The sequence below is a fragment of the Coregonus lavaretus genome (genome assembly GCF_964263955.1).
Source record: "Coregonus lavaretus genome assembly, chromosome: 6".
In the NCBI taxonomy this organism is placed as follows: domain Eukaryota; kingdom Metazoa; phylum Chordata; class Actinopteri; order Salmoniformes; family Salmonidae; genus Coregonus; species Coregonus lavaretus.
In genome coordinates this window covers 28,820,430-28,831,596 of record NC_139993.1, presented here as the reverse complement: position 1 = coordinate 28,831,596, position 11,167 = coordinate 28,820,430, and the positions used below count along the sequence as shown (strand labels likewise).

At 40.3% G+C, this 11,167-nt stretch overlaps 1 protein-coding gene across 1 annotated transcript; it reads right to left on the bottom strand.

The window, feature by feature from the left end:
• Positions 1 to 384: 384 nt before the first annotated feature.
• Positions 385 to 7,907, bottom strand: LOC311131131 (syntaxin-6-like). Its single transcript, XM_084163955.1, has 8 exons — positions 7,726 to 7,907; positions 6,372 to 6,541; positions 6,061 to 6,164; positions 5,711 to 5,773; positions 5,313 to 5,441; positions 4,992 to 5,098; positions 4,617 to 4,711; positions 385 to 3,430 (listed from the first exon to the last, which is right to left on the bottom strand). Exons 1-8 carry the CDS (start codon positions 7,758 to 7,760, stop codon positions 3,354 to 3,356), a joined length of 780 nt encoding a protein of 259 aa, XP_084020081.1. The 5' UTR covers positions 7,761 to 7,907; the 3' UTR covers positions 385 to 3,353.
• Positions 7,908 to 11,167: the final 3,260 nt, after the last annotated feature.

Here is an 11,167-nt window from a genome sequence, read left to right as displayed (position 1 = left end):
ACGTGAAGTCCAAGGTAGAACACAAAACATACCTTACACGGAACAAGATCCCACAACCCACTAGTGTCAATAGGCTGCCTAAGTATGGTCCCCAATCAGAGACAACGAGCGACAGCTGCCTCTGATTGGGAACCACACCGGCCAACATAGATCTAGACATACTAGATCCTACAACATAGAACAAACACAACAAGGAATATACACACCCTGACTCAACATATAAGCGTCCCCTGAGTCAGGGGGTGCCAGTAGGAACAAGGTCAGATAATGTATCATCCCTCTAAATGGTTAGGATCAGGTAAGGTTATTCTGATTCAAGATCTGTGACGAGTACCAATTTCCATTTTGAGCTAGGCCTATATACCCTTAAAAAAAACAGTTAAGTCAAGCAAATCATTCAGATTTTATTGAAATGAGCTGAAATCTTTGCAGCATCCTGCTTGTCAGTTTTATTTTTAGGACTCTTCAGCTACAGACACTCAGCCATGATGACATGGAGGTCAAAAGGTTGAGGTTCAAGGATAAAAAGTATTTTCATACACTCCAGGAGCATGCACACAACAAATAAAAGGTTGTTTCACGCAAACAAACACACACCATGACTTACAATGCCATGGACTGTACCCATTCTTCACAAACATCTCATCCACCTATCACTGTCACCAGTGACTTGGTTGTGCAATAAGTACAGTATTTAATGCTAAAGGTACTTTGTATCATAATACAGCTTTACCAAATGATTCGCAAAGTTTACGCATAACACAGCTTTTTTTGTGATGAACACGTGATTTTTGAGATGGTACATAATTGTCTGGGTCACTGTCATGCATTCAAATTGTCCATAATCTGAAATAAATGCAAATATTGTAAATTCCAAGTCAAACTCTTCCTACCAGACATAACACTTCTGAAAAGTGAAAAAATGAAAACATTTAAGTAAACTGATAAACAAATTATGTTAAAATATTTTACCTCTAATGACACATACTGTAAATGAAATATTGTATTTCTAGTACAGTGAACGTGTAGTGTTAACTCATAATAAAAGACAAAACAATAAATGACAAACAATATTTAGCTAACTTCATAATAAGTCCTTTGAAAGAACAGGAGTGTTTTCAGAACTCAGATTTTTGAGACTCTCAGGCTGCATTTACACAGGCAGCCCAATTCAGCTTATTTTTTTTCTCTACCAATTGGTCTTTTGACCACTCACATCAGATCTTTTTCCAAAAATAATCTGATTAGTCAAGGACAATTACTGAAAAACTATCAGAATTGGGCTGCCTGTGTATCGACTGCCATAGAGAAAAACTTGATCACTAGAGTCTATTATATTTCATACAGTAGTACTATCACTGTGCATCACAATACCCTTATGTATGGTTTTACTGTCTTGATTTACCATAAAGACTTCATGGCCTGTGGATTGAGGTCATTCAACCTAAAATACAGCGAATTAATGTATTACGTTCACATTAAGTCCTCAAATGAGTGGAGGCCTACTGAATCAAACTCATAAGTCTGGGTACCAGTCTGTTTGCCCATTTTCCCACTCCTTGCCACTCCTGTCATGCTAAACATATCTTTGGCATATGGCACAGAGTACAAGGAGTGGAATGTTAGCTAAACAGACTGGTAACCAGGCTAACACAACAGTATCATTCTCCTTGAACTGTATAAGAACACACTGTGAAAGCAGAAAAAAAAACATGCCTGCATATTCATTCAGTCAACCCTCGACTTACAACTTATCCTGGAACTCTGGTTACCGTTTTGAAATTGAATTTCCAGGTAGGGGGTAGGAAGCGAGACCAAAATGAACCGTTCTAGCCCTAGCATAACATATATACAGTATCATCCTAAGGCACTGGCTATGCAGAACACAGCAACTCCCAGGGCCATATTCGTTAGGCACCAAACGTTAGAAAACTGACTGAAACAGGGACTACCTTGAACATCTCCAATAAGAAACACTATATTTGTTTTGCTACGGTGTGCCTTAATGAATACAGCCCAGGTGTGACTCAATCAGTCCCTTTCCCTTATTAATCCTTATTACAACATCATGGTTCCTGTAACACTGATAAACCTTAACACTCATTCCTGGCAGGGGAAAGTAGGACAGGCTTCTCAATTAGCATTTAATTTGAACACAACACTTTGGTATAAGGGCCTTGTAAAAACTGCATAACACATTCAAAAACAAATGCATGAGGCTAGCTTAGATAAACAACCTAAGGTCTGTTGACATACTAGCTTGCCAACTGAATTGTACCTACAAGTATTTATGAAGTGCCTGGGGGCGTCATATACTGATTATAAGAATATTATGAAGTCTTTAGAAGGGCCCTCATGGTGAAGTGTTGTCGCTTTGACAACACTGACTGAAAGACACCAGACATATGAAGACATGCAAGCAAAGGTCATCTTGATGAAAACATTTTGCGTACAAGATAAGAGTGCTCACATTAAGACAATAAATCAAGCTTGAGCCCTGTTCGAGATACAAAAGTATATGGTTTTGCTCCTTTCCATTCAGTATTGCAGGAAGTGACTTGATTTCACAGGCAGATGTTAAACACCTGTTGATAGTGTATAAGCAGATGCCAAAAATACATGAAGCACAAAATGAAAGAACATAGATTAAGAAAAAACGATAACATATTAAGTTAATCCATTGTAGTAGTGTGGTTAGTGATACGTATACTCGCTTAGCAATATATAATTTTCCTTGTTACTCCAGTGTTTTGTTTTAACTATGACCAACTACGATTATATATACACAGTTTAATATACTCGTATAAACCTGTTACGCAGTCAGTGCATGAGAAAACAAAATATATTCAAAAACTATGACCATGGTAGCTGTAGGGGTTTTCAGCAAGAAACAACAGACAAGGCCCTCTAGATAAACACACTAATGATTAGTCTTCTTCGTACATCATTTTCTGAACATGAACACTAAAATGCCACAAGGAGTTTGAACTACCCTGGTTTACCTCAAACAGGTTTCTATAAAACATTTTGAGGACTAGTATTCACATAGGATCAAATCCTACCAAAAATTGTGCATGCACAGAAACTAAATCTTTCACGCCAAGGGAGGTTTAAGTTGAGTGCAGGTATCTAAAACGACGATTGAGAACGTTGCTTGAGAGGAAACTGCAGCAACATCACTGTATATACAGCGTATGCAGTAAAAAGGGGGTCGGGGTAAGATAGCCAACTCCCTATGTCAATGGAAACCTTGGATGTTTCCCCAAGCACCATGTAAAGTCCATCCCTATGGTCAAACGGAGACAGGGGTGAGGGGGTCAGTGGGAGTGTTGTCGTGGTGGACGGTCTGGTCATCACAGGATAAAGAAGAGAATGAAGACCACAAACAGAATGGCCAGTAGAATACCAATAGCACACCACTGTCGCCGGTCTGCAAGAGAAAGGAAGAGAGAAAAACAGAGCGAGGAGAAAATTATGAAGAGGGTGAACTGTATCAAACAACGAGAGGAGCCATTTACCTTTTTTTGTTGTTGCTTTCAGACATGTTCAGGCATGAGAGGTCCAACTACTAGGAATTCATGTTCTATGGAGAATACCATGTCTTTCGACCTGAAATATTCATCTTCAAAGTTGCAACTTGAGTGGCACGTTGCAAAGAAGAGTAGCAAAAAGTAGGGGGAAAATAATACAATAAAGTACAAATATAAAACCCTAAGCGCATTGTCTAGGGCATTGTTTCCCAACTCCATGTCCTCGAGTACCCCCAACAGTACATATTTTTGTTGTGGCCCGGAAAAGCACACATGATTCTACTTGTCAACTAATCATCAAGCCCTTGAGAAGTTTAATCAGCTGTTTTTGTCCGGAGCCAAAAAAAATGTAATAAAGAGAGTCGCACACTATGTATAAACTCCCAGTAATTTATTGGGTAAAAAAACAATAAATTACTGGGAGTTTATACATAGTGTGCAACTCCATTTGTTTTTATAGCTTACAGTTTATTCTCCGTTAGTCAGCACCTCTACACTAAGTGATGTTTTCTGGGTGTGTGCCAGCTCATGCTTTTTATTAGACTATTATTTGTCCGGAGCCACAACATAAATGTGTGCTGTTGGGGGTACTTGAGGACCGGAGTTATGAAACACTGGTTGGTCTAGGGGCCAGGGAAAAGTACTGACAGGATATCCTGACATAAAAAAGGACCCGATTTCATTTGACTCCCTGTCTCCTGAGTTCTTCTTGTTGGAAGCTTCCTGAGAGGGTTTCCTTATAAGGAGGTGCCACCACTTTTTGTTCAGCCGCTGATCCTTGCTGACTCCAAGTTGTCTTGCACAGACGTTCCCTTAAACAGGAAGTTAATGACTGGACCTTCTCTCTCAAGTCAAGCATTTATCATCTTTAATGAGCACCCATACATAAGTGGCCTGGCATATTAGGGAACATCAAAAGACATCCACAATAATACTATACCGCCACTTAAGTAACCTCTAACTCACATCTCCAAAAGTTGCAGACTTTGATAACTTGCAGTAGTGGAGATGATGCCTGAATTTTGAAGTGTATTTTTAACCTAGGTAGAATGGTGGTGAATGAAGAGACTATGCTGCATTACTTACCGGTGGTCATGTTGGAGACCTTGGCCAGCTTCTTCATGACGTTGTCAAGTCTGGAGTGGGTACCTTCCATCTCATGGGAGAAGTCATCCAGCATACTACAACAGAGAAGACACGCTGCATTGTAGATACCATGAAAGATGTATATTGTATTGACAAAGCGTCTCAGAGTAGGAATGCGGATCTAGGATCAGGTACCCCTGTCTATATAATCTTATTCATTATCATCTACAAGTCAAAACTGATCCTAAAATCAGCACTCCTAGTCTGAGACGCTTGATACATACGGCACCTGATGATCTGTGCAGACCTGAAACCCTAATCCTCATGTTATTGATTAATGTTGCTGTGGTTGTGTATCAGTGGATGTTTACGTACACTGTCTGTTCGTCCAACTCCATGCCAATCCTCTCAGACATGTTCTTCAGCACCCCGATGGTCCCAGACACCAGCTCCAGCTGGTCTTCCTGCTGCTCTGCCATGAGCTGACACACACGCACGCACACACACACCCACACAGGTCAACGTCGCTGACTTATGTCACGTTATTAATTTCACACAAAGTATGTTGCAAATGATACAGAGTAAAAAGATCAATAAAATGATTCATAGTCAAACGAATGTAAAATCCAGCACCTAGTAAGTACAGCAATCAACATAGGTGTACATAAGCATGAGAGACATTTTTATTAGCTATACCTGCTGCTGGGTTTGCTGCTCCTCAATGAACTGGGAGTTGGCCGTCCGTAGCTCTTGGTCCAGGCGGGTGTATTTGTCGGGTCCTGGTTGCCAGATTGGGCCTTGAGATCCACTGTCCCCTAACAGAGCCTGGGGGAGAAGCAATGATTACATAGGAGATCTGCTGAAGTATGTGGACATCCTGCCAATACGAATTGCACTTACTCTCTGACAAATGCTAACTACGGATGTTTGCAGTGTCAACGATCAGATAAAGCAGTACGCAACCTTCTGCTTTAAAATGTGCTACACGTTTGAGAAGTGCATTCCGTCATACTGCATAATTTCATGCAAAGTTGCAAACTGTAAAAAATTGCTTCAGTAAGATCTCAGCCCAATAGTTACATAGAGCTACACACCTGTCTGATTTTCTTGTCTGACATGGCTAAGGCCGTTGGACTGGACATGTGGTCTTTCATTTCCTGAAATCAAAAACAGAAAAACACAGCAGTGAGATAAAACACAGTATGTTCAATAAGACCTAATAATAAAGGCATGCACCATGCATCAGCCACCATATCCACATTGGCTGATCATGGCTATAAAGAAAACACAACATCTCTAATTATTAAGGGTCCTAACACTGAAGGTGCAGCAACCCTATTCTTTTTGTTAGGGTTACTGCTGTTTCCAACTATATTTGTGTGTGATGGCTACTCCAAGTTAAACTGGAATCCTTCCAGGACTGTGTGCCTTAGGCCTGACTCACCTTAACAGTTTGTCTGGTGCTTGTGATGAAGCCTTTCCGTTTGGACAGCTCCACTGCGTCCAGATTGAACTTCTTAGGGTTTGATTCAACAATACTTTCATTTACTGTTAAGGAATAGCCTATTCAACAAAGACATGATAAATAATCAAATCATTTTACTCTCTATGAAGATTGAAGTCTACTACACTTGCAGGATGCTGTACTCTTTAAAGTACTGTATTCTATTCACAGATTAAGCATGGTTCACAATGTTTTGATAAACCAGTATATATGCAAGTTAAACTAAGAGTCATTTTATGTTGAAAGGATATTGATGGTCTCATCAAGATCCTCCAGGTCCCAGTCGATGGACCGCAGACTGTTTCTCAACTCATTGGTGGTCCAATCCACCTCCTCCTTGGAAGCACCACTGGGATCCTGCAGCAGCTCGCTCCATCTCTGGTACAGCCCTTGAGCGGTGTTCACGGCCTTCTGGACCTCACTGGAGATTTGTTGAATAGGATAGTCTATATTAAAGTGCATCTACAGTATCGAGCTACCTATAGCACATAGAAATGCAATACTGTGTATAGCTAAGAGGTAGCCCAATAATGGACTAAAGGAGTCTAACGTTACTCCTTATAGTCCAAGGACCGTACATGGTCTGTTTAGAAGCACATTTTCTTGGGCAGACAAAATAGCCAAATACACCAATCTAAACGTGAATCGATTCTCAATTGCGGTTTGGTTCTAGAAACATAAAGCCATTTACTTTAATATCACAAATGCAAAATATACACTTACTATACACTGTTTTAACACAGTTGCAGCTGACAGTATTTTTCAGTGACAATGTTTGTGGCGTCTATCTTCCATTTACACACAGGTGTTTGGAGACGCAGATAGCTATTTAGCACACAGGTAGTCATCTGTCTTCCGTAAACAGGTGGAGATATGGCCATGTGGGAACTAATCTTAGGAAGGTGTGTATCAATTTAATTTTTTATTTTATTTTATTATTTCTCGCCGATATGAAAGATAAGGTCCTTATGCTGCCAAACCCGTACCGCAAGCGATCTGTTTTAATGTTAAGACCAAGAGTCGTGGCTCTTAACAAAATACCCCCTACAGAACTAAAGGCTTTTGTCCAATGACTTAGCTAGCTATGTGTAATGTATTGGAACTGAGAATCATGATCAAGGCGGGCTAGACATTGAAGTTGACATGCCGTTAGTCACCGAGGCATATTAATATAACCACACATACAATATCATTACATCAACCCATATAGAAAAACATGTAAATTAGAATATTTGCCATAGCTGTCGATCTTACATTAACCATCAAACATTGTAACTAGCTAAGTTACCTCCCAGTGAGTCTGCGACAGCGAGTTACACGTTTAACGGGCAAGTTAAACGTTAGTTATACATGACAATAACCAACAAGCGCCACAAAAATGCAAATTGCTATTCATGTCTCTCACCATTGTGACTGCTGAGCTGTTAAACACGTACGCAATTTGCTAACTGACTAAACAGATAGCTAAACTTGCTAGCGACAGAGCCAACTACAACAATTCCCCTTTGTTCCAAGCTAGCGTTAGCCATCCTTGCTAAAGCCAGACTTGATGGCAAACAAGATAGAAACAAGCTAACGTTATCTGATGGAGCCTTAGCTACTTACCCTTTGACGACGAAAAACGGATCTTCCATAGACATATTGCTAAATAATTTACTACGATACTAATGTTTAAAACTCATATACCCCTTCGAGAGGCATGCCTGACTTGTTGACTGTCAAAAACAACAACAAAACGAGGGGCCCTGTGTTCTGTTTACATCATAGACGTTAAAACCAGGTTTACATGTGGGCAATCCGACTGCAAGTGAGGGAGTTCTATTAACCTGAACCGCGGTGTACCGGTCTATGGCCCGTGACGTGAACGGGCAAAAGGGGTGAGGGAGGAGCGCCTTTCTCAAGTGCTCAAATCGAACAGTCCTAGCTATGGCTTGTTTGAGTGGTAAAACTTAAGCAAAGCATCCGAATGTTTTGTTTCTCCAAAACCCATATCACACACCCACAAACTGTAAATATACAGTATGTGTGTACATTTTACTATCAATTGGCGAGAGACTCATATTACATTCATTTGTACATATTCATTGTACATGTGAATCGTGGCAAAATTTCTTCCTTTTCCACAGTTGCAGTCGAAACTTCATGACCTTTGATCACATGGTTGTTGTAAAGTTCATGCAGTCGACCTGTAGGCGCAAATCGGACAATTTTTATCCCCATAATGCAACACACTTTGAAAGGCGATTTGACGAAAGTGATCCACTCGAACGCGCCTCTAATCTGCTCCATTTAGTCATGTTGTCTACCGTGCAGCATGGTGCGTCAAAATACAATTTCGAATTTTCATTAGGACGGCAGATAAAGCGTTTTTATCAAAAGCAATCACCTTTGCATGTGAAAACACAGAATCCTAGTAATTATATTTAGTATTTTATTTAACAGGTTTTTTTTGCATATTTTTTCCATTGCCAAATACTTTATTAATGTATTCGTCTCCCTCGCCTCAGTCACGTCTGTCCTTCTTAAAATTGTTTTATGACAAAATAAATAAAATGTGCCTCAATCAGGTCTCTCCTTTTTAAAATTATTCCTACTCATTACCCCACACTCTTAAAGGTAGACTCAGCAATATGAAGTAGATTCAACAGCACGGGTAAATTTCCTCAACAACTAAAGGCGTTTGCATGCTTACCATCCAAATCAGTTTGGAACAGTTTGTGCATATATTATGACAGCATTTTGTGAAGTTTTTGTTAGTTTTGATTTTAGTTTTTTTTTGGCTGTTTGTGCATACAAAACATTTTCTAGAGGCAAGCCGAAGTCTACGCCCCTTCGTCGGGGATTGGTCAACAGTAGGGATCCTTCAATTAAGTGTTTGTTGTCATTCAAGGAGAGAAGAATCGTTTTCATGCACATTTTTTCACTTGAGAAATACTGCACCAAACATCTTAGTTAGATGTAACATTGCGTTACGAAGATCTCCTTGGCAAAAACGTCAAAATTAATGACCGATTTTATTTTGTTATCTTAGATTAATTCCGACTATTTTGAGCCAGTCTGGCTAAGGCGTCTCAAGATGGACAAACAGTACTATTGCCGCTTTTTTCTAATTTTTCAAGTGAAGGTCTTTTAAGGGAGTATGCTAGCACACTCGTTCAGTTCGGCAAGGCGCCAGCCAAACCGAGGCATGCTGATGCCTTAAGAGTGTTGAAGCACGAGGCTCAATTTCTCCACTGTTTTGGTGCCCTGGCTTCCACGCTATAACAGTGTGAAGCGAACCCATGCATATGCGCAGATACTGTGTTGCATCTTGCTCATCTCAATGGGCATGTTTGACATTGCAGCCGGCTTTATAGGCGAGTCCAGACTGACTGATCTACAAATCACCTTGCAGCATAAATAACTACTCAATATTATTTGTAGACCAGCCAGTCAGTCAAAATGTACCCATACAACACGGTTTTGATGCTCTCGAACACGGCCAATATCTGCGGTGCTGCTCGTAGGAACATAATTTCACTGAGTCTATCTTTAATCTAGCCTGTGCTGTGTTACTTTTGTTGTGAGCTGACTTCACAGTGGGTTTTGAATGGGGCACCTAGCTCACTCCTGGGAGGCAGCCCGGTTCCAAAACGAAATGCCATCACTTTTCACCCAGTGCAAACTCCTCCCTCCGGGTGTAATCTGGGCCAGATTATCGAATGGAAAGGTCTAAACAGAATCCTTGGGACGTCCCAACTCTGACGTCACCCCAAATATTTAGATAAGTAATGTTAATGCTAGCTAGAAGTATTTGTCTTTAAAGCCTAGCTATCTAATCACTCATTACACTGGACATTGTAGATGAGAAATCACCTTCAGCAGGTAGCAAGCCATCAACCAGAGGGTCGCTGGTTCGTATCCCAGGTAAAATAATATAAAATAATAATATTAATAATAGTATCCCAGGTAATGGGATAATCTGGTGGGGCACTGACAACTTCTATCTCCAGACGTTGTGCACTTGAGCAAGACACTTAACCCCTATAACTGCTCCAGCTACAACTGCTACACCTTGCACTTAAAGAGGCTTTACAGAGGTTTAGTTTGTTTATCTCAATTTTTGGCTTGGGTTTTGCCTGGATGGTTCACATTATGATAGCTTATAACATCAATCTATTTCTTAACTCATGAAACCATTCAATCTGTAGTTTTAGGCTAACCATACAGTATAGGCTTTTTCTCATGGGCGTGGGGAGGTGTGCCTCATTTTTGCTTAAAGGCCCAGTGCATTCAAAAACGTGTTTTTCCTGTGTTTTATATATATTTCCACACGGTTAGAATAATATTGTGAAAATTATGATAATGTCCTTTTAGTGTAAGAGCTGTATGAAAAGACTGCCTGAAATGTCAGCCTGTTTTGGTGGGATGGACTTTTGGCCTTCCATGGTGACGTCACCATGTGGTAAATTAGTTAATAGACCAATAAGAAAGAGAGTTCTAAACCTCTCTGCCAATAACAGCTAGTCTTCAGTTTTCCCCTCCCCACTCAGACCACCCCCAGACAGTCCCAGCAAAAATCTTGCTTGAGAAATTGCCCTTTGCTAAGAATATATTTTTGTTTCTTTTTTACTATTTTAATTGAAAACAACCACAAGAAGGTACTTCATTGTTACCCAGAAATGATTTGATATTGAGATAAAAACGGCTGCATTGTACCTTTAAGTAATTGCTGGCCAATATTTTGTCCATTTAGGGGACCCTTTTTGTCTCAAGAGACCCCCAGCAAAAGTTGTGTATGAACAACACATAAAAAAGACTCTGCGACAGGTTTTGACTGACAGAAGATGCTATTGGATCCCAGGCTGGGCTATAGTCGACGTCTTGGAAATGGGTGCATCTAAATTATTTCCTCGATTCCTCCTGTCCTCTCTCCTCATCTCCTTCTCAAAACGCATTGGAGCCTGAGGTTCCCCTCTGAACTTCTACAAGAAAACAAACTGAGAAGGCGGTGACGACAGAGGTTGCGAGGAATCAAGGGAATAAAATCGAGATTCACCCTTCATTT

Coding starts and splice junctions, on each gene's coding strand:
- LOC311131131 (XM_084163955.1), bottom strand. CDS start 7,760: ATGTCTATGGAAGATCCGTTTTTCGTCGTCAAAGG. Junction 6,542..7,725: donor CCGTTTTTCGTCGTCAAAGG/GTAAGTAGCTAA, acceptor ACAAATCTCCAG/TGAGGTCCAGAAGGCCGTGA. Junction 6,165..6,371: donor GGATCTTGATGAGACCATCA/ATATCCTTTCAA, acceptor ATTCCTTAACAG/TAAATGAAAGTATTGTTGAA.